Genomic DNA, 24,649 nt, shown 5'->3' on the forward strand with positions numbered 1-24,649 from the left:
TGGAGGGTCTCTTCAAAGGATGTATTCGCGCGCGCGCGCGCGCGCGTGGTTGTAACCTACTGAAATGGACTTTTGGCAAAGAAACAGTTCCCTTTCGACTTTTCGGCTCGATCGCGACACGTGATTACATCGCGCGATTGTTTCCCGCGTGATATACGCGATTCTTTTAATAATTAAATTCTATGTGAAAGAAGTATATGGTGTAAAGAAATACTATAATAATAATGGATCGCGAAAAATATTATGTTACGAGCGCGGATCGTACAGACAGATGTTTCTCTTTGTCTTCGTCAACGTTTTGCCCCCTTGTGCGATTGTTACACACGATGGCAATTCGCGTTTCTGACGACAACGCCGATCCGTTCTTCTTCTTGCAGAAGCGAGCCAGGCGGCATTTAATACTATCCCGTTGAATATTCCCTCGAATGGCCCTCGATATTGAATTGGCTCCGGCCTAATTGTAACCTCGCTCATCGCGAGGGTTCCATTCACTTGTAAACGACATTTGCATAATTTTTACATTGCCTCTTGTGTAATCGATTTGAATACTGTGGTGGTGTGATCTCCTTTCTACTTACTTCTCCTTTTTTTTCTTCTCTTGCCGCGTTCGGATCCGTGTAAGCCTCGTCCCTCTTCACGTCAATCGCTGCAGTTAGAATTGCTAAGTAATCATGCCGACTTTGTGCTACAGCTGCTGGGACATCTCGATTGAATGCTTGAAATTGCATAAGAATTCGTTTTTCGTCGAAGATACACGTGTATTAATTAGCAAAATGTAGCTGAAATACTGTAACTTGAACACAAAAGAGTAAAGATAGATTTAAAGAAGATTCTTAAACGTTTTACTTATCTTGGCTATTCTATTTTTCATCGTTTACATTTTTATCGCAACTGAAAATCGAACGAATTTACATCCTTTTTTTCTCTGTTTATCCTGAAAACATTTGCGTCTTTTGTTTTGTAGAAAATATTATGTTCCAACATTTTAATTAAAATTTTACAGTACAAGTAACTTGTACATTACTAGACCACAGATTTCAAATCCCTCTCTCCGGATATTCAAGAAGGCATAAAACGTGCTCGCTATACACATTTAAGCGAGTTTTAGAGTTTCATCAAGCGTGTGAAGGTCGAAAGCAGCGGGCAGTGACTCGGGGTAAAACGTTTTAAATATTATGACGAACGCATAAAGTGGCATGAAGATCCCTGTGTGAATTCCTCATAAAGTTACGGGACACTGACCGACCGGTGGTTAATTAAATAAATTTTTTTCCACGTCAAAAAGAAAGACGAGATGGGAAAAAGAGAGAGAGAGAGGAGAGATGGGAACGTGAGGGGAGAGACAGCAAAAAACTTGTACACCAATTAACGGATTGAAGTGCCATCAGATGCAGGCCTTCGAGAGGGTTTGGCTCGCAAAGTCCTCGAAGGGTTGGACTATCATTAACGAACCGCCACTTTAAGCGGTGACCGCCCTCGCTGCCAAAAAGAAAAAGTTGAAAAGGCTTGGCTGCCCAACGCTCGTTTCACTTTGTGCCACTTTCGCCGTGGATTGCCTTCCGCTAACTATTGCTCGTCGTCAAAATTTCGAACTCGAACTACTGAATTATATCGCGAAACTTTTCTTGCGTGTTAATACATTAAGGTAGTGTACGTTTTTCGTATTAAAATAATGTAAAATTTTCTCGCAGTGCGTTTTATATTTCACGAACATTAAAGTCTTTCAATTCGGAGCAAGAGGATTAACGTAAGAATCGGAATGTCTAATGAACGTTACAAAAAGTTGTATTACTAATGAGCACAAAGAGAAAAGATGCGCCAAGATGAGAACCGCGGCCTTTCTAATTTCTTTCTCAGTTTTGTGTCTTCTTGAAAATTTAAGTATCATCTGGGAAATTACGTTGTTACATATTTATGAGCATTAAAAGATCTTGTAAGGTTTTAAAATTCTAGAAATCTTGTCTAAAACAAACTGAATCGCACGCGCAAATTACATTCAGAAATATCATTTCACGCGCAAATGTTGTTTCTTAGCATTTACCGTTTTTGTTCTTCGCAACGCTTTTTACACTTTTAAACTCTCTCTCTCTCAATTGATCCTTGCTTGTGTTTAAATTTTCTCTCTGTAAAAGCGAAATATGCCGTTTTGTGAATTGCTGGTGAAAAATCATGCGAACAACACGGCATTCAGAGCGTGTGGCGTGTGATGCGGCGCGTCATTCGTAAAAATGGGGAAAGTACGCCGGTGAATAAATACGTCGGCGTTCCGCATTAAATGCGTACTCGCGGATACGTCGAGATAACGTCGAGTCGATTCGTCCAACGCTCGGATCTGCCATGAAGAGCAAGGGTGACAGAGATGATGGGAGAAAAAGAGGGACGGTGGGAAGCAGATAAATAGAAAAGGTGGGAGAGAGAGAGAGAGAGAGAGAGAAAGCTCGTCGCCGCGAGGCATGCAATGCCGGCTGCGAAACAAATGGAACGATCGCGACGGGGGTGGAAATAAAGCGTCCCCGTCGCGTTCTACGACCATGACTGAGGCAGGGATAGGTCTAGAGAGAGAGAGAGAGAGAGAGAGAGAGAGAGAGAGAGACCAAGAATAAAAAAAAACACGAACGCTCTCGATCTCTGGATTGACGAGTGTTCGACCGTGCAAAAACGCCGAAGCACTTTTCCGTGTTCAGGACTGCATCCGAGTTCTTCTGCTGTGTCGACATAACGAATTTCGACGAATCTAACGTATAGCGGAAAAGATGCCGATACTAACCGTCGAATGCATTTTTGTTAGTTTAAAAAAATAACATAAAGATTGTGTATTTAACTCTTTATATTCACATGCATTTTTAGATTTATATAAATTTTATTAATTTTCATCTGTGTAAATGTAACTGATTTAGATTATCAATCCAAATTTCTTCTCGAGTTTTTATGTAAATTTGCTTGCTCATTATTTTTCGGCATAATTCGGTGTCCCAGAAAGTAGAAACGCATATTATTCCAGACCATTTCTTCTGCCGCCACGCAGAAATGGAAATGAGATCTGAGTCCGTGGTGCTTGCGGAGAGAGGACGAGTCGTGTGTGCGTACACAGGTGCGTGCAGGACCTTCAACAGGTGGTCACTCGTAATCGTGGGGGTTACGCCGCAGCTCGGTGGCTACCCATCCGTCAAGGGCTTTGTGTGCCCTTGCGCGCACCACCATCAGTGGTTGTGGCGTTCGTCGTTCTCGGGAAAAACGGCGTTTTTCCTCTTTCTACCTCCAGTCTGAAACGATCATCTCCCCCCTCTCTGACTGTCATGCCGAAAACCACGCTTGATTCTCGTGGCTAAGAATTTCGGCGACTTTTCGCGACGACCGGAACAATATTCTCGTTAATTAAGATTTTCTTTCCGCGGATTCTCTCACCCCGTCTTTCCTCGTCTAACCGTTGAGTACTGCTCTCTCAAGAGCTTCTTCGCTAAAAAGAAATACAGCTCGCTTCTAGACAGCAAAAAACATTTCAATGAGTTTTTTCTGTTTTTTTTTTCTGACAAAAAAACAGATCGTCAGTCAAAAATTGATCGAAAAGTCGATCTAACACAAAGCTGAAATATTCGTAATATTTAATCAACTTCTATTTAATTCCTACGATTTGACGATGAGCATCTGTACAAACAGCATACAATAATGGATCACAAGCTTGTAATAATGTTATGCATAAACTTAATAAAAATAGAAGTTGAAGCGCGCGAGTGAGGTGCTTCCTCCAAGGAAAATTTCACAGTGGCTTCGATAGTCGAGTACGCGGGTTCCAAAGTTGACGAGAAGTGGTCCGGGGGTAGCAACGACGCGCGGAGATCCGGATTTAAGGCGTCGTCCGTGAAAGCCCTCTGGAGGCGCCGGAGACTTGGGTCGGGGGGTAGTTTAAGAGAAAGAGAAAATGGCTGGGGATGGAAAAGCAGGCGGGAGTTCAACGACGAGGACGGGCGTGTTGGAGTGTAAGTGCTAAGATCTTGGAGTGCATTAACATGCCCTGGAGGTAAGCTGAATACAACCCTTCTTACATCCAGATCTCAAGCCGAGACCACCGTCAACCATGGCGGAGAGGCGGGAGAGGTAGATGGGAGGAGATTGGTAACGGTGACGTCGGAGAACGAGGCAGAACAGAGCAGAGCACCGCAGAGATTCCCACTTAATTACATTAAAAATGTTTTATCCGTCGGTCTTCTCTTCCCTGTCCCTCGAGAGACTCGAGACAGCGATATTTTTTCATGGACGAATTAGAGTATTATTAATCTTGTCTTTAATCCAATTAAAAGTTCAAGATATGTCGGCCTCAAAACTGGATACTAACACATTACATAATGACGAATCGAATGTAAATGTTCAACTACCATCAAAATTATATTACAACTTCAAGAATTGCCACTTGTATGTGGCAAGGATATCGCACACGCATTCAATTTGGAAATGTATTAAAAGAACTGTTGCGAAGAGAGGCAGAGTACGGCGCAATTATTTTATATAAGCTCTCTCTCTCTTTTTCTCTCTCTCTCTCTACCTGCTTGTACAATTTATAAATATATTTGAAACAATGTTCGTACTGGAAAAATATTTCCTCACCAGAAAAGTCGGAGAATCATTACGACGATGGTCTGGGATGGGGGGAGGGCGCGTCTTACATTATTTAGAAGGATCCGATCTGAGAAACTAAGACGTCGCGCTCTCTCACCGGCGCATGCTAATCACTCGACCCAGATTGAATAATGAATCAGTATTCTTTCCCTTCTTTCTAGCCAACCCGCCTTCTCTCTGTGGTCGTCCTTGGCAGAGCCGTCGCTACGTGACAGGCTTTTTATTACCTAGCGGGAAGAATGCCTCCTTATTCCTTCGTTAGAGCCAACTGGTGGTTATTCATACATATATGCAGAGAAAGAGAGAGAGAGAGAGAGAGAGCTCGTGCTAAGCTTCGTCAATGTCTTTGCATTTAAATTATTCAGACGGAAGAAAATTTCTCTCTTATAAAAACTCCACGGGATTGAATAGAGACTTAATTTAATTATTAAGATGCGTCTCAATTAACGACACATTCTACGCGTAGCTAATTGCACACAACAAAAGTTTTATAATTCGACTTACACGAAATAATAATAATTGTTAAAAACCGACATACATACTACAATTTTTATTTTGTAAAAATAAACAAACACTTTTTGCGCGCGTAATATTATTAATGAACTCGAAGATGTCTTGTATTCGCATTGATTATTAAAGACGAGAACAGGCACATCAAGTAGAGGACCATCGTCTGGAGAGCGTTAGCATAATGTCTTTGGGTTCGGTATATATGTAACGCGCGCACACGTACAACACGCGAATACATATAACGCCGGATACTGGCACCCCGCATAGTACTTTACTCCTTGGTACTTTGTGTGCAAATTATGCCCAAGACGAGACGGAATGGAAGAGAGAGCCCAGGTTACGCCCGTGAGGAGGAGGATGAAGCAAGCCTCCGACATAACCACTTTGTACGAGATTCGAATGAAAATTCAAGAAAAAGAGTTGGCCGTGATGCGCGGAAGTTCTTTATTTTAAAATGTCTGACAGCATATTATTATTGTTGCTTTTACCTGAGCGAGATTTAATTTGAAATAAAACAGCTAAATTTTCTCTCGTCGTAAGTATCTGAGAAAGTGTGTGATGTGTGAAAAATGTTAAAAAACAAATTGTTTGTAAAATAAATTAGTAGTCTGTATTTTTGTGCAAGAGAAAAGAATGTTTCTCTCATGATCCTCTACTAGCAATAAAGCAATAACAGACATAATCCGTAGAAACTCTCTCTCTCTCTCTCTCCTCTTGTCAACCCTCAGAGTCGTTTTAGAGGAAAACAAGACATTTATAAACACCCACTACGAGATTAGATTTGTTAAGATAATGAGGCGCCTGGTTTAGCGCAAGGTTCCCACCGTATCTACAACCATCGTCCTCAAGAGCTTGCAACCACCTTAATCCTAGATATGACCTCGCGCGGGGAGACGCTTAGACCATTTCGGGATACAGATTTGCGGAAGGATACGTATGTTCACGTGTTTCCCCGACAATTTTGCCGAGACGAAAACTCTTCAGCCATTGCAAATGTACACGCAATATTATGTAATATCAGTTTACAGCTAACATAAATTATTGTAGTGTGTTGACGTTTGTATTTTGAAAATAGATATTTGCAATTTCTTTCGAAAAATAAATATATACATAAATATATATTTTGAGTTTAAGAAATTAAAAACAACTTACAACTGCGAATATATACATGTTGCAATGTATTGTGCTTATATAATCATTTTAACGTCTCTCTTTTGTGATGTATCTCTCGCGTGGATTGAATTCTGTTGCGAAAGCTTCTCTCGCGGGGGGAGAAAAAGCGATTTGAGAGCGTAAGGATAAGACGAAAGCTCACGACTCTACAGCCCTTTGGAGAAATGTCGATCCGCACGGTCGATCAGAATTTATCCTTACTGCGACGCGGGCGGCCGTATCCGGCGACACGTTATTTCGACATCGGTGAAAAACACATAATAAAATTTAACGGTCCGTCAGACACTCCCGCCGCCACCGCCGGAGAGCAACCAATAAATACTCGGAACAAGGCGACTACAAATCTTAAGATAAACAGGAGCCCGTATTTTTCTACCCCCTTGACTTCCGTTAACGTTCCTCTCGCACTTTTCCGTGCTCGTGGAAAAGGGCGCTCTGCCCTTTTTACATTCCTCGTATGAATTATTAGGTTGCCGGACTTAGGGGGTGGACACCGCGGTATTTAATTTTCACTCCCCATTAAAACAGGACGAATTTTTCCCTAATCGCATCCCTGACGATGAAAGTGCGGTCGGCAGTTTGTCACCGACCCTTCGTTCTATTATCAATGTATTACCCATCCGTGCGTTTCGCCTCGGTGAGTCGTATATTAATTTAAAGTTTGACCTTTTCTCTGAAATGTGATTGCTCTTATCGAGTAAAGAATAATTTCCCGCTGTGTATATGTATTAGGGAAAGAGGTGAGAAATTTGGTGTTGACCTGAGAAGGTCGATCGACGCGAGCAACATTTATTAAGGAAGACGACAGTTGCGAGCAACAGTAACAGAACTCACATCTCGCAGCTGCCGATGATGTATATGGTGGAAAATATCGGAGGCAATCTGTCACGCTATCCAACGACCCTTGCCTGCTTTTCTTTTTTTTTTTCTGATTTCTTTTACACACACATTTTCTTCGTCTGGACGAAGGTTGTATAAATATCAAGTTAACAAATAACAGCAAACGATGATGATAGTCGACGATGACGACGTCGATAGGACCGCTTTGGTTCCCTTTAAAAATGCAATTGACATCTTCTCTTCGCTCTTCGTGGATACATATCTTACGCTGTCTTTTTTCTTCTCAAACAAGAAGTGGTCCCGCGTATACGGTTGATTAAACGCGCAACTATGTAATGTAACGTAAATATACCGGCCCGTCTCGGCTTTCCTTTTCAGCGTCTTTCATCCCCGAGAAGATAGACTGGAGTCGTTCCACTCTCGATTCCACCTTTCGACTCTCTTTGAATTCCAACCCCGGTCACTTGACGGAAATATTTATCGAGGGTCTCTCCGGCGAGGCCCCCCTTCGTTGCCCTACTCCTTCGGGCCAGATAGGACGACGACAGGACGACGACGAGGCGCGGTTGTGTTCGTATAGTTCATCCCCCCCGATACCTTTCGGCGCTCCTTCGTCCCTTCCACGACGACTATCACGTTCCCTTCTCGCTCGCGAGTTCTTTGATCCATTTTACGGAGTTTGTTCGGTACGGATTATTTACTCTCTTAATTACATTTCGATTCTACCTCATCTCTCGTCTCCTTGACGCTCTCTCGTCGTTCGATTGAATGACTGATTGGCAGTTTTTCTACATCTGCTTTTCGTTTTACGTTAAAGATGTATCAATCAATTTTACACAATCTCGTGGCACAGTACAGTTGAGAATTCGAAAATGGCAGTTGTTATTGTTTGCTCAATTAAATTTTAACAATTTAAATAGATTATATATGTACTATATATTATTATATATATCAAATATCCACAGAGATTTATCAACAAAATATCAAGTATTCCAGAATTAATACGGTATTTATTATTTATTGTTATACGCGCACCGACATATCTTGCGCTTGGTTTCGAACGTCTTATAAAAGACGCCTTTGAATTCTCTCTTTGGTTTTCTTATCCCTTCCAGGTTCATGACGACGAAGAGCGAGAGAACGCCCGGACCTGATTTACATTTCTTTCTCTTGTCGGCATAAAAATTCCGTGGCAATAACTTCTTTTGTTCCACCCTCTGTGGTCGCGGAAACGACCGACCTCTGCGGCACAAGAGCCGCGGGGGGTGCCGTCGTAATCTCGTCTAGTGTTTCTCGTCCATATATATACGTATATACATATATACATATATATATATATACAGACATACATATATATGTATATATGTATATATATTACATTTTTTCTGCATTAAAATACGCACATTGCTCAGTGATAGATGCAACCGTCGAACATTTGTTTTCTTTGTACATCGCATTTGATAAATAATGATACCGTTGTTCAAGTTTGTTGAACTCAATCACATTCTACTGTACAATGTTAAGCGAACACAAACTACGGGGAATTGATATAAAATGCCAATTGTCCGAGCAGTTAATCGCTTTTTAAGTCAGGCGATAATTGCCATTATACTTTCGTGAAAGTTTTCGCAATGCACTCGAGAATAGTATCAGAGAAGCGTTCTCTCAGAGCAACGATCGGAGCGGGGCTGTAACCGTGCAACATTTCACAACTTTATACGTTCCTGATAATCTCCCGGAGAGCTTCTCCTCGGACGGTTATTCGCGGTGATCGTCCGGATTTATGAAATGGCAATAAAATTTATATGACTTGGTGGATCGTTAGGGGCGGCTTGCTCGTTCAGATTGATGTCGGTTGCCGCGAGTGCGGTCCACTTGCCCGGGGCTACGTTTGTTTCTCTCTCTATTTCTCTCTCTTTCTCTCTCTCTCTGTGATCGCCATGGAACAGTTCACGCTCGTTATTAATCTTTTGGAAATCACGTCAGTCATTTCGTTCAAAGAACAAATCTCGTGAAGCAAAAAAGATTTTATTTGATGCAATCGGTTTTGAATTTCATCAAGTGTAACACTATTCTTGTGATTTGGAAATTTGCCAGTTGTCTCTAAAACTGCGTGTGACAATCGTGCGATGCAAATCTCGAAGTGCGATCGTTAGACTGTTCTCGTGACAGTTACCGCGATAATTAAACGCATCCTTGAAAACCGACGGACACAAAGAAACGCTTCTTCGCCTTTAATTCATCTTTTTTTTTGTACATGAGAGAACGGAAGAAAAATAAAACACAGCTTCAGATAACACACTTATGCAGCGAATCCACATGTGTGCTCTGCCAAGCATGATGCCTCGAGGACATGTCTGCTCTACCTGTTGCTCAATTCCCCATCGACGGTAGCAAGTATCGTGCGAAGAATTCGACGGGTTCTCTCCTTTTCCTTCGTGCTTCTTTCCGTTCTGTTGCGTGGAACAATCGGCAGGTCGCTTGTTAGCTCGGCCCGGATGCTGCCTCTTGCATGGGTATAGGGAACGTATCGAAATAACCCGTTTATTTCGTGAATAAGGCACTAGGTAAATTGTTCGAGGGAAGGAGAGCGTGTTAAGTGTTGTCTGATGTTAAGCAGGAGCAGCGCAAAAAGTTACTAAAGAGAGAAAAGTAACTCGTTAAAGTCGGCTACTAGTGAATTGTCAGAAATTACGATTATGTTATCTTGTAACACGTGCTAAAATCGATCGGTCAGTAATTCTGATGTGACTGTTGCATTTGTTCTGTTACAGGTGGATGATCGCGTCAGGTCTCCGGGAACATCACGATGCCTGACTGCCACTACCATGTCGCTCTCCATTTCGCCTTCTAGCCCCGAAGAACCTGTTACGCTGTAAGTAACGTTCAACTCGTGTACGATTTAAAATATATACACATAAATTTGTATTTTATAAAAAAAATATATATATTGTTAACAAAGTGTGTATATTAAAAAAATTGTTGCGTGTGTGAACCGCAAGAGATTACGGTCCTTGCTCAGTTTCCTTACCGCGGTTCAAAAAGCCACTCAGACAAATTAGTCCTCACCACCGTTGTATTGCAATACAAGAAATGGTGTTTTCGTATGGTTCCGCGCCGGTTGTTATTAGGCGTTTCTCTGTTCTTATTGTCGTCGACTCGGCTTTCCGGGAGGAGGGAACACAGCACAGAACGGTGAAAACCATACGTAGGATGACGAGGGGCGCGGCGGGAGGAAGAAAGGCGATATTTATGCCAGTTTTTTATTGCGCTTTAGCAACCCGAGAGAGTAGAATAGAAACAATATGTCACCCGGTAGGGAAAGCGGGCTAGGTAGTAGCGAGACGGGGAAGAAGAGGGGACCGCGCGAACTTCTTGTACGTGGCCCCGACCGGCGCGGTACCGAACGTTAATACTAACGCCGTACCAGCGCCCTCCGACCAACGTCATGATTTTAAATGAACAACTCCCGTTTCTCCCTTTCAGCCCGAAAACACGGACGGGAACGACGGGATTGTCGGTGTGCGTTATCTGATATACCGCGTGTGCTAAACAATTTTTGAAGTTCATTCGAAATGCATATCCGAGACCGTGCTGATAATGAATGAATAAAGTACCGTACAGACTTTTCAAGCAAATGTAGCCGAAAATTGTATGAATAAATCCGATAACCGTGACAAACCTGAAAAATATTCGAGATCGCACGATTTTCGTCAGTTATCGCTCGGAAATATATGAAAAAAAAAGAAATGGGAAAAAAAAGAGAGTGGACTCGTTATTCGGAGTCTCAAGAGTCATCGGATAAGTGCATATCGATTTCTCCTTATTGGTGAGGGTCGGGCCGTTGGTAAGATCGAGGCGAATGGGAAAAAAGAAGGCGGTAAAAGGGCAAAGGCTATAAGTAACGGACCGTCTGGTGGAAAGCGCTCGAGGGCGAACAGTGATTTAGAGAAATTAAAACTTTAATTCATGTTCGGGTTCATGGGGAGGTTGTGTCCTCTACCTTCTATTCTCTTTCGCCTTCTGCCCAACCCCGTTGCTCCACCCTGCGGCATTATATGCCTCTCTCGCCTCCGTCGATCGACCGAAATCTCGTTCCGCGCGTAAATTGGCAAGCACAACTAGCATTTTTGCTTTCTTACTCTTGAGAAATTTTCTCTCGCACTTTTGCCAGTTTTGTTACTCTCAAAGTTGAAGTAAAGCAATACATAAAATCAATATTTCCTCTCCTGACATTTGATATAATTGTAACAATTGTAAAATATGTGAGAACAATCAAATATAATGTAATTATTAATATTCAATAATTATTAAGGAGATGAGCAGAAGTCGAGAAGAACATGTATATTTTATTGTAGTATTTTTTTTATAACAAAAAATGGCTTTAGTGCTTAACAATAACATAAAATTCTAACAATAAATAGCGCGAAAATCGTCGGTCGCGCACCGCATTCAGCCAATGTAACAAATAGTTGTTTATCATCGGAGAATCTGTAATAGCAAATGATTTATAAGGAGAGGTCGAGCGAGCAAATGTTTCGGAGTTGGTCATCCGTATCTACCGGACACAATTATTGTCGTCATGATTTAAGTCGCACATGTATTTTAAAGTACAATAACGTCGGAGGACGGGGTATTCCATGGTCGATAGTAACGCGGAGAAGAGGCGAATGAAAATTTAATACCGCCGGATAAAGAAGTATCGTATATATTTTACTTCTAGATTTAATGTGCGCACTTCGAACGCGAAAAGAATTCTCTCGACTGATATAAATTATTGATAATGTCTACTTTTTGTAAATATATTGGTTTTTTTAAATGCACTTATCGCGTTTGTGTGTGCGCCGCTGTTAATTCCGGTAACGGTGTGGCAAAGAGTAATTTATTCAGGCGAAACAACAAGTTCGCTAACATTCGCCTTGTCTAATAATATCGTTACTTCATCATGAAGCCAGTCTGAGAAGCAGCAGAGACTCTCGGATAGAATAGTCGCGATAAATTTGCATTTCGGAAGACATCTTTACAAACTTTTATGAGCCATACAGGATATAGAATATAGAGGGAAGGACGTATCCTTTATCTTCTTTTCCCTCGGTTCGTTCTTCTTGTCCCGCTCGCGATTTCTCTCTCTTCATCCGTCTCTTCTCCCGCGCGCGCTTCTTTTCTTTTCCTATCTCAGTCTCCGCGTATCGCACACCCCGGCTTTTAGGGCGAACTCCGTCTTCAATAAATTCCCATCACCGGTTTCCAAGGTGCGCCCAGTAAATCACGCCCATAAGTGAATCTGAATGAATGCAATGAGTAAATATGGTTCTCTGTGTACTTAATAAAAGACAACCATATGTCCACGAGTGTTCGTAGCAAAATTTCGGAAATTAGCTTCTGATCCAAGAGAGAAAATTCTTTTTTTTCTGATTGCCGCAGCTGAAAATCACGTCACCCTGCTTTGTTTTATACGTGCATTTCTCTGTACATTTTTTCGACGCCGTTTTTTTTTTTTTTTTTTTTTTTTTTGACAAAAATTCCCGAGATCAAAAGCGTGTTTGTTGTTCTTAGTGTTTTCATTAAAAATTACGATTTTGACAAAAATTCACACGCGAGCTCGACGTTCTATACTGACTATATTATCTCTCTTTTTTCCGCGAAGCGAATACGGCCGATTTACGCGTGTTTTCAACGCAATTCCGCTCGCGAGCACGAGTACGGGTGAATACGAGTCAAGAAACAGCCACAGTCGAAATGCATAAATACATGAGTCGTGGGGCAACAAACGAAAGAGGGAAACAATCTTGGCTCGCATATGTAGCGAGCGGCTCATACTTCGTAATAACGTGTGGATAGCTGCTCTCTCTCTCTCTCTCTTTCTCTCTTGTGAAAATACGCTCTTTCAAAAGTGTACTTTCCCCTAAAAACGCGCGGTTTTACCCACTGCCGGGTAAGGGAGAATGCAAGAGCACACATGAAAAACGACAATCTTATTCCACACAACTTCCTGTCACTAACTTCATCTCGCAACTATTCAGCTTTTTTTGTTGTCACACACACTCTTTTCATTCGCATTCTTTGATGTTCTTAAAAGCGCATGCTTTTAAGAGGTTAAATGTAAAAACCAAAAAACAAAAAAAAATCCGACCTCGAAGGAGCGCAACGAAACGACGTTTGCGTCGCAACGAACGCAGGAAGTACACGTAAAGGGAAGAGATGATTTCTCTGGCATTAGGAGAGGCGAGATTCGCATTCCCGCATTACTGTCACGCGAGTAATTACGTACCGTCGAAAGCAACGGTGCGGCAGGTGGAGATGGGGGATAAGGAGGAGTGGGTGGTGGATATAGAGAAGGAGTTAGAAGGGTTGCTGTCGCTGCGCTGGCGGCTTGGCGTCTCCCGTGTTGCTCGATTCGCAGCCAACGGGAGAAACCAGAGCTAATAAAAGCCCACAATTACCTCCGGTTCGAGCCATTTGTCTTGACGGGCGTCTCATGCCCGATATAATTCACCCTGGCAACAACACATTGTTGCCTAATGAGGTGTAAAACATTCCGAGATATCTGACTGTCTCGGTCTGCGAGGGCGGTTTCCGTAGCGCCGATTCACGATATCGCGTCTTTTCTCTCCTCTCTCTCCTCTCTCTCTCTCTCTCTCTCTCCTTCTGTCTTGTACAAAGCTTCGAGATTCTTCTTTATCGTCAACAGCGAGAGAGAGTTCTGATGGAATTCCGAACGAATCTTCTCAATCCGTGTATCAACGCTTCCCTGAAACTTACAGTGTGAAACGATCCAATTCTGAAAGCTCTCCGAGTGCAATCTGTTCGAGAAAATCTATATCGAGGAATAACAATATTTTATAAACTTTGAGAAATGACAGAATTTATTCAAGTTTGATTTTTAATATCTGCACTTAAACAAAAAAAAAAAACTATTCTTTCGTTCCCGTTTATTCTCTGCTTCTTGAGTTACAATCGACAATCGTCGATTTAGAGCGTTCTTCACGTTTTTACACTTTTTCATCTCGGGAAAGTTCATGAACCTCGGCACAAATCATGTACGTAGTTCGCCGGACACTGTTCGCTTGTTCTCGTTGCGCCCGCGTATATTCTTCTTTCAAGGTTTTATCCCTTGGCGGTATGGAGGAAACGTGCTTTGTCAATTCGATTTAGCCGAGCGCGATGTGCTACGTGCTCTTTTCGCTCACCTTGTCTCTCGCATTCACTCTCGGCCCTCTCTCTTCCCCTTTTGTCTTTATTTCGCCGGTGCGGCAGTGATTTGCTGCCGATAAAGCCGCATCGACAGGCGACGCACGTGTATCGCGTGTCCTTCAACACGTCGCTCCTTCTTTTCCCAGCACGGGCCCTCTCTCCCTCTGTGCAAGGCCAATCGGAGGAGCTTATGATATATTTGTAATCGTGTTACCCGATACGTGCCCTTCCGTTACAACTGCCTCTTCTAACAAACTGCCGTTGAACCTTTTCTTTTCACTTTACGTATATCACGTGTACCGTGTGCATTCTTCGACATGAAATTTCAACGCTATTTTTCATCAGAATATTGAATGCGCATTACTTGATACTTATCACATAATTTCAGCGATGTGAAAAACAAGATAGAAGGCGAAAGAGTGAGAAAGAGAGAGAGAGAGAGAGAAAGATGGAACGATGCCGAATTCATTGACGTGCCATATATACATAATATAATGTCGCAGAGCGAGAAGGTTCTCTCGAGTTTTAAGGGCCGTCATCAGCGAGAGAGGCTCGAGAAATTGCATCGTAATCCAAGAACGGCGCGAGACGGGCCGCGCGCGCCCGCGCCCGCCCGCGCCCGGTGCTTTTCGGAAAGGCAATTCCAGCTACCCGTAACAATCTGGCGGCGCGTCTCGGCAAAGGCATATTATTATGGCCATAGCTCCCGGACAGTTTATTCCAGGTTCGTTTATTCCAGATTTATTGCCTTCCTCATTTTGCAATAAGAACTCGCGCTCGTCGTTCCCCGCGCTTCGACGAGCTGGTGATTTGAATCGCGCGAGATATGTCGCTCGTGCACGCGCGCAAAATTTACGTTTTTGTTTCAGGTATAACACGTAAAGTAAGGAGATTTACACAACAATTTTGCACACAGTCACGTTACGTTATGCAAACGAACGGTGCAGGAGATAAAATATTCCGTGGGGAAAACCATTGAATACGCACATGTGAATTAAATATCGATACGTGAAATCTCCAGAGTTAACGTAGTTTAGTTGCATAAGCGAGTAACACATGTGTATTTAGTTACATACAAACGCGCGTAAGAAGTATATACACGTACGAATACTTATCACTATGACATTATCGATCCGATGGCATGGTCGAACGTCAGTTGGTCCAAGCGGGGTCGCTTCTTACCGCCCCTCTCTCGCCCCGCTGTCCCTTTCTGTATATACCCGCCTTAGCCGCCCTTCGCGCAGTGCAACCCTTTAAGGTCGCTTTTCCTAGCGAATATCAGCATTAAACCCCCGGGAGACGTGATGTCCTTTTCAATTTCTCCGCTGCTTATACGAGATGAGCATATCCGAGAATTCGAAGTATATACACGACTTCTCGAAGTTCGCAAACTCCGTCCGTACTTACCCCGCACGTTTTCGCGCACGACGAAAGATCGCACCGACGTTTCCTGCCGCGGCTCTCCGTTGTTAAAAAAAAAAAAAAAATCATCCGAATCTGTTGCTTATATCGAACTGATGTAGTTTTTAACCGGCAAATTGTGTAAAAAAAAAAAAAACCTGTTTCGCGCGCAACGAAACAGTCGCCGGTTTTCGTAACTGCGAAAATTTGCGGCCTTCCACCGCCTGCAGGTTCAACTATAAATCAGTTGAAATTTGTTATGCGCGGCACGCAGATGGTTTTGTTATATGAAAATATGTGCCGCGCGGGGATGGTGTGTAAGTATCCCTCGGTAAAACACATCCCTTATATCCTGCGCGTACCCTCGGTCTCTCGGTCGCGCGCCTCGCCCCGCTCCTTACGCTCCCTCCCACCAGACAAGCTCGAGGCGTCATGCTGTTCTGCGCTCTCTTTAATTACACTCTGAAACCGGGACGCGTGACGTATTGCCGTGTGGTGAAAGGGACAAAAAAGCAACCTCCACTTCGGGTTAGAATCGCCGATCTGTAGCCCGGTCGTTAATCAACGTTAGAACGATCGGCGATGTTTAATATATTCCATATATATATATATATATATATATATATTTCGCGGCGTGAAGTACAAATAAGAACTTTTGAGAAAACTCTTACATATATCCTCTCTTCTCTCCTTCTTTCATAAAAAAATCTTAATACGCTTATAAATAATAAGGTTTTGTACCATTTTGGACGATTTAATCGAAATTGATTTATTATGAGACTTGTGAATTTTGTAAGACAACTTTTTTTTCTGTAAGACAACTGCATAAGCTTGGGATTCAGTGGCGGAATTTTTGAAAATGTTACACACGAGAGATGTATTCGAAGGAAATGAAATTCGGCGATGGAAGAGCCACTTAAAGCGTTAGCCCGGTCAGGACTAAATATTTGATTAGAATTCGATTGGTTTAAGACGTCAGCCGGTAAGCGAGGGTGCGCTCATGGGACGAGCGAAAGGAAAAAGCAAAAAAAAAAAAAAAAAGAGAGACAAAAACCTCGAGACGAATGGACGGACAGTTAGTAGCTACACGACAGAGTATTCCCCCGAGCCAAACAGCGAAATGATGTCCATCCGAAGAACTCAGCTGTCTCAGTCTCAGCGCATTCTCTCCCCCTGCTCCCCCTCGCTAATTGTATATAAAATTCTAAATTTTGTTTCAAGTTCGTATCTTCTTCGTTTTTTTATTTCTTTTTTTTTTATCCAAAACATTACACAGGCTGTCGCTTGTGTAATGTTAACTTTCGGAATATTCAAGGAAACCTTGACATATTCTGAGTATCGACTTTACATGCCTTTCATAGGATAACACACGCTTTTTGTCAGAGAAAACACGCGAGTTGTCGTTCCGGCAGTAGAAAACAAGAGAGGTCGAATCACAAAATTCATGCGAATCTATGTAGTGCCAAGTGGGGTGCATTAGCCAAGTTCCCCATTATCCACGCGTGAGAGACCCCTAAATTATCCGGCGCTCGCCTAGCGCCGATCTCGCCCACCCTCGCACGTCGGCGAGAAAAAGACGTATGACCGTCTTTCCTCGGGAATACCCTCCTGACAAGCCTCGAGCTGAAGTTACTAACGCCTAAGTCTGATTTTCGCAATTGCAGCTTAATGTGTATCAAGATATTCACGACGTAATTGTTTAATTCATCGCTCTACTTTTGTCTAATTATTTTTATCTTAACAACGATCGTCTGTTTTTGTGTTTAACTTTTTAAATCGTCGATCAAATGGATTGTCGCTGTAACGCGCGGCATTTTGTAATCTAATATTAATGGCAATTCTTTTCGAGAAAAAAAGCAATGAAATTTTATATTATTCAGTAGCCTCTAAATATTGAAGACATTTTAATGAGTAAAGAAAGAAGTGAGATTGTAAAGTGTAAGTCTGCGCCTCGTAAAAACATTACACGTGGCTTCCATCCGACGGAGATTTCGACGGCACCCATAATGTTTCTTTTCTGTGAGAATTTAAAGTCAACCTTTATGGCACATCTGCGGAGCTATTCATCTGCACTAGGACTACGCTTGCTTTCTAATTATTCCCCACAGACCGTGAGGGATGACACGTAATTGGAGGGTGGACCAGGACGCATCGATCCCTAACTCGAAGGGATACCGGCTCTTTCTTGCGCCACATTCTCTCTTCTCTTCCTCGCGGAGTTTGTCCTTATCCAGTTCCTCTGCCGAAGGCCAGTTTCAGGAGCATTGGTCCGCAAAGAAAAGTGATAATGTCTTAAGCCGTCGGTGCGATTTAACTTCCGATTTTAGACGAGAGGGCATCTCCCCGCCATCTTCTCTCCGTGGTCCCTAGCAAGAGTTCGTCGCTCTAAACTCCCGGCTACGTGGTCTGAGGAGGGTTTAAGGGAAGCTCTCTCATTCCTTGGGATCCTAGGGAGCTCCGTTAAGCGCTGACGCTGATCCTGCTCTTCTTCTGCCTCCGCCACCTCCATAGAAGCTCAGGTTTATCTAATTCCAGTTGTAGGTTGCTCCTATCGCTTAAACCTTACGAGCATACCAAAGGGCGAACGTCGTACAGCTAAAGACCCGAAGTCTTACAAGTCAGGAAGGTCGATAATTTCTTCAATTGAAATAATCTTCGGTTAAGATTTTGCGCTAAAGTCTGTGCGTTTTGTTTTTAGATTTCACATTTACAGAAAAGTTATAACATAAAAGTTATAACAAACAAACGACTGTTAAACAAACTTAAGCCGACATGTTACTATTAGCTATTTAATTATCTGCTATACCTATCGTACAGGTTATTATTTAAACATATCTTGATTGCATATAAATATATACGAGTGTTACTCGATGTCAGAAGTGACGGATTGCTACATATAGGATTCATTTACAGAAATTTGTACAAAGAGTACGGTGCATTAATTAGAAATTCGAATTCGTTCTGTTAGTCCGAGTAGTCATCTTACATGTATCATTACAGTCAGAAATGTATGAGGAGAAAATTACAGATTTGCTACAAGCAAAGTTATTCCTTCAGTTCAGATTTGACTTCCTCGTTGAAAAGCTAGCGAAGAACTCGCGAGTTGTAAAGGGAATAGATCGGCGAGGTCGCCGGCCGGGACCAATGTTGCTCGGATTCCTAAAGCGGCAAAGAGAGAACCAGGTAGCACGTACATGTAGTGGGACGGCAGCCCGAGGGATGGCGGATGGGCGGCAGTATAGATGCGGGTGGATATAAGCGGGAGAGGCGTACGGAGCACGTACCTTAACGTACTGAGTGAGAGAGAGGGAGAGTCCTAGATGTGCACCTAGGAGCCTTGCGTCCCCTTCTACCGAAGGATATCCAAAGCTAGGGTTGAGGTGAGCAAGGGGGATGTGCTGAGGGGCTGGGAATCGTGCTCCAGCCGAGCTCAAGGGGGTGGACAGTGCGCAGAACCCGCCCCCACCTTTCGCGACGAAGCAGAAACCACCGGCTGCCCGCGCAAGTCTTCATCCCCTCCGTGCACGATGGAAGATCGCCACCCCCGAGCGAACTTAAACATAGCACAGTAGCTCGCGAGCACGCCGTCTGAAAGGGCTCGTTGCGCACACGAGCCAAACTTGTGTTATACTTATTATATATACAATACATACATATATATATATATACATATATATATATATATATATACATAGATATGTATATATAGATATATCGGTGGTTTGTCGAGCACGCGTGTCCTCGCTGTGTGAATGCGCGCGTGCGTGTCACGCAGTGCGTGTCGGAACACATCTCGAATTCACCGCAAGGACGAAGCAAGAATAGAGTGTGTGTTTTATTTTGAAAAGATATAAAAAAAAAAGAGAAACTCTCACAGGCGGCCGTTCACACCACATCAAAGAGAGAAAGAGATACAGAGGCATTTCACAAGCTGCATAAAATGATTCTTCTTCGGATTCGTGTACTCGACGGTACTCCACGGATGTCAGGTGAACTTTCTTGAGAAAAAAACAAAAAAAAAAAAAAGACAGTTAGACTTTGAAATGCACTGTTAAGTAGATGGAAGGAGAGAAAGAAGAGACCCGAGGCAAGCGCGCTGGGGATCTTTCGCAACAAAAGAGTGGCGCGGATCCTGAGCGAGATGGCCTCTCTCGTTAGATTACGCCACCCTCGACGACCTTGCACTCGTGTACCGAATGCACCGCGTCCTTTATGCCCACATGGCAGAGCAGACTTGCTGATCCTCTGGAATTTTTATGTTCCAGGGTGGAACTGACTAGCGTGCCGGGCGGACAGAATGCAATGGCTCATCTCAAAAAACGGAAGCTGGAAGCAGAATCGGTCACGCAGAATCCTAAACACACACAGCAGCCGTCGCAACAGTCGCAGCAGCAATTGCTGATCAACAAGAAGGGACGACTACAGACGACGCCGCAAGAGATGGAGCCGACTGACGCCGCCACGAAGCGCAGGAGGAAAAGTGTTCGCGATGATGACGCGCGAAAAACGATTGATGTCATTGATTCGAACAAAAACATACCGCTGCCCCAAAAGAAGCGCGCGTTTACATCAGGCAATTCCGGCAGTCCTGCTAGAAAATCAAGCAAGCACAGCGAGGAACCCGAAGATGACGAAACTCTCATAAGAGAGACAGAAGCTGCCTTAAAAAGTCTCTCGGGTAGCTGGCCAGGACCCAGAGGATCTTTGTATCAACGAAGCACATCGGACGAAGATAGATACGAGTCGAATTTTGAAAATCTCTTCGAAGAAAAAAAAGAAAATCCTAAATTATCGCCCTCGTCTATATCAACGTCCTCGAGTGCGAGTAACGACACTGGCTGTTCGCTCAAAGACGTGATAACGCTTCGCGCACAGCACGATCGATCCGGTAAGATGCAACAGCAGATTAAACAGCAAGATCTGAAACAACACTCGATTAAATCCAAGAAAGATCTCGATAATCTGCTGAAGATAGACAACGAAAGCTCGAACATTCATTCTCAAGTTAACAATATTAATCAGAACGAGCCACCGAAAATCAGACCCATTTCCGTTCGTTCATTGTCGACGAAGGAAAGGAACGACAGGAACATTGTGGGTGTACATATCGATTCTCAGGGAAGACAATCGGACAAATATTCCAGATACGATCCGCCAGATTTCAATGAACTGGTCGACGATTCGTCCAACGAGCTGGAAATCGACATGTCCGATCCGACCGCGGACAAGGACGAAAATGATCGAGACAGATTGAACGACAGAGATCGGGATCGAACGTACAAAAACGGTCAGTCGCCTCAGAACATCGGTAGACAACAACACCAGCAGCAACATCACTCACTCTATTCGAACTATCAGAAACAATATAACGATACCAATATAAAGGTTTCACCTACGGGAACTTCATCGTCCTCGTCACCGCCAACGGGCTCTCCGTTTTCGTCAACATCCGCTTTCAGGCCACCTAACACGGATCATTCAAAAAATGCGTGTCGCAACACTCCGTCAGTTCCGGTAGTCTCTTCGGCGATTCCACCGATCGGTCCGTATCCAGCCTCCGCCACCTTCGTGGGATATCCGACGCCCGGACCGACGATGCCGACGCCGCAGCCTGTAGCCGGTATTTCGCCCACGTCGGAGGACAAGCACTCGTCCACATCCCTCTTACAGTTAAAATCATCGAAGGAGGAGAGTCATCATGTGACAACTCGCGACAACGTAGCTTCTAATTCCGTATCGCCCAGCAAAAGTCCGAGCGGTCTGCCTTCTGTCACCAGTCCCGATTCCTCGAAGCAGTACACGATTCTCCAACCCGCGGGCGTGGGCTCCAGAGCGGCCAGCGCGATACAGGACATCGCGAGGGAAGGAGTGGTCAGTGTCTCCGCCGTGAGCAGTTGCACCACTGTGAACAACGGTAGTGCGAGCAACGTTACCGCGAACGCAAACGGTATCGGCAGTAAAACGACCAACGGCAGTAACAGTGCTAACGACAACAGCAACACCACAAATCCCGCCAGCAATCCTAACAGCATCGCCAGCATAACCATCACGACGGTGTCGACGACCACCACTACGTCCAGTCCGACAGCTGCTGCCGATGTGCCGTCAGCAAATATTCAGCAAGACAGTATCATGAAAATGCCAGAGAGATCCGGCACCTTCGACAGCGGCAGCAACGGCAGCGGCAACAGCAGACCGGGAATATCTATGTCTCCGTCCAGTCTCAGCAGAGGTGAGGATTTCGATGTCTGTTCCGTTTCGAGTATCAAGTCCTCATGCCAATATATTTTCTCTAATACGTATATGCAAAACAAACATGTGTATGTAAAAAAAAAAAAAAAATACACACATAAATCCTACACATGTAAGCTGATGAGGCACACGTGCGTGTGCGAGATCTAGTCTCTCTCTCTTTCTTGTCAGAGGATTGAACTACGCTGTACTTAAGCATTTTCGTAAATTAATCAGTGTGTTTTCGGAACTATCGCGAAACGCGCACGCACGTACAAAGCTCTTTTAAATTATCGACGATGATGGTAATCGTAAATCGTAGCGGAGTTTACCCGCTCGTGCGTTATATGTTACGAAAAGGGGACAAAAGGCATTTTCGACTCTCTCACTTACGCCTTTCTTCCGTCCGTTCTCTTTCTCCTTCTCACTTTCTCTGTCTTGCTCTCGATGAAGTTAGGGGAGTTACGGCAGCACAGAAAATCAATAATTACGAAGCGAGGGGTGATGACTCAAATGCTGAAATCAAGGTCTCCTCGAACAAAATTATTCCCCGTGTCTTATGTATGATACAGCTATTGCATCCTCTCATCTCTGTCTGCCGTTGCACACTTTTATCTCTTTTTTTTTTTTTTTTTTTTTTGTTATACACTTTGGACTGTCGTTGGTCGTTTCTCGCCGATTACGAGAACAAACGTTATTTCTGTCTTACTATTCTCTAAATTACGACGATAATACAGCACTTGAATCATCCTCGAACATCTTCTCGACTATCTATAGCAACTGTCGACAAAAATAAACGCGATTCGTGCCGTGTTAGATGCAGTAGCACAGAACACAGGGGAGGGATAAACGCGCTTTTCCTGATGCGAAGAATCAAAGTGCCACCCTCGCGCGTCACACTGTAGATGCGCCATGGTGTGACAGGTGGAGGCTCGAGTGCATTCCAGGGTCTTAGGGCAGCGAAGACACGACGTGTCTAGTCGGGGAAATTTGGGGTTGATACCACGTCATACGTATAAGCCGCAGCTGTCAGCGGTTGGAAACGTGACTAGCATCCCAGCCGCTCCAAGCCACCTTATTACCACCCTGCGCCTGGCTGCCTGTCCTCATTATCCCCTTAACGTTTTCTCCGGTCGATGGCTGCGAAGATGATCGCTTTCAAGAATTCAATCTTCCACGTTTGATTTCTCGTTCGCCGCGAGAGATAAACGCGTAAAAATAAAAAAAATTAATTGGTTTAATAATAACGACCGGAGCGGACGTCAATAACCGTCCAACCAATTTATAATTTTGAAGTGTCTACAGCGATATCAAGGGAAAAAGGGGGATCACTGAAATAGTTCGCTCGTTCGAAATTGCAGATAAAACTACGCGGCATGATAGATGGACACGATTAATCGTACACTTATCAGCGTGACGGCGATACGGTCATGCACGGGCTGGTCAAATGGGAAGGGATTTTAATCAAAAATCTGTCTTTTCTCTCTTTCTCTCTCCTTCTCTCGATATTCGTCTCTCTTTTTCGCTGCCGAGAGTTGTTCTTGATCTCTTCGATTTAGCGTGACGATCGCGTGCGCCCCTTTTTTTTTTATTTGCCGCACGCTCACATGCAGGCGCGTAAGAGCGTGTTGACACGCCATAAAACCGCTATCGGGAAATCCGTCGGCCGCAAAAACCACCCTTTCCGCGTCGAGAAAGGCCGGTCGCGCGCGCGGCGGGGTCGAGCTGGCTAATAAAAAAATAAACTGCCCTGTGTAACTCAATTTTACGCTGCCTTTGCGACCGCACGCATAAAAAGGACCTTTACTCGCGCGCGAGGGCTCTACCCTCCCTTTAAGGGCGCCGCGCGCCTCCGTGTGTAAATATCTACTTTGTGATTGTTCCTCTCTCGCGCTGTTCTCTTTTTTTAGAATCTCCGATCTTATCCGTATCTAACGTGGCCGGCATGTGAAATCAGCGCGGAGAAGTGTTGGAAAGCTGTTACATGCATCGAATATCGTGTACGATCGAGAGTTTTCTGCAGTCTTTTATGTCGTTCCTGTCGAGATAAAGAGAAAGATTCTTCACACGATCTCGTACAACACTGAGGTGTCAGCATTGCGTCCTCAATACAGAACATCCTGTTACACGTTGTAAAATAAATATTTTTTGTTCGTTCATTAATTGAAATTTAGTAATCAAACATACGACGTTCTTTTTCTGTTATAAAACAAATTAATTCTTCTCGCAATCATCTCGGTACGCTTCAAATATTCACTTGATATGTTCGCATTTACAAGGACGTCTCGTGACGCAACTTTTAGCGAGTCTTTTCGAATAAAATAAATCCAATTTTGTAACTCGGAACATCAAATTTAGAAGTACACGCATATTAGTCAATGTACACTTTCGCCTCGGGAGTTAATTAGCTTTCGCGCGAATGTCCGTCCGTTACGTACGTGAATATTCAATTGCGCTGATTAACGACTTGTGACACGGCGAGTTAATAATTAGCGACCGTTCGCGCGGGCGTTCAATTCTCACACCACGATTATCTTGACGATTTTTCGCAATCCGGAAAGAGTCTCGGCGCGTGTCGCGCAAACCGGGCGAATAAAACAATCCCAAGGTTTATGTACACACCCCTACCGCGAAACCCTCACGTGAAATGGCTACAAAATAACACAATTACAACGCGACCACGGGC

The 24,649-nt window shown here is 43.7% G+C and overlaps 1 protein-coding gene across 5 annotated transcripts in view; it reads left to right on the plus strand.

The window, feature by feature from the left end:
• The window catches only part of LOC109852460 (mucin-19-like), a 223,944-nt gene that overhangs the window by 177,879 nt on the left and 21,416 nt on the right, over positions 1-24,649 (plus strand). For all 5 annotated transcript variants that reach the window (XM_020423639.1, XM_020423640.1, XM_020423642.1 and 2 more), the window contains 2 exons: positions 9,912-10,012; positions 19,998-21,964. In XM_020423639.1, coding sequence (XP_020279228.1) covers positions 9,912-10,012; positions 19,998-21,964 — 2,068 coding nt within the window. The remainder of the gene's footprint in view (positions 1-9,911; positions 10,013-19,997; positions 21,965-24,649) is intronic.

This window comes from Pseudomyrmex gracilis, unplaced genomic scaffold (genome assembly GCF_002006095.1).
Source record: "Pseudomyrmex gracilis isolate BER0280 unplaced genomic scaffold, ASM200609v1 scaffold_29, whole genome shotgun sequence".
NCBI classification, from domain to species: Eukaryota; Metazoa; Arthropoda; class Insecta; order Hymenoptera; family Formicidae; genus Pseudomyrmex; species Pseudomyrmex gracilis.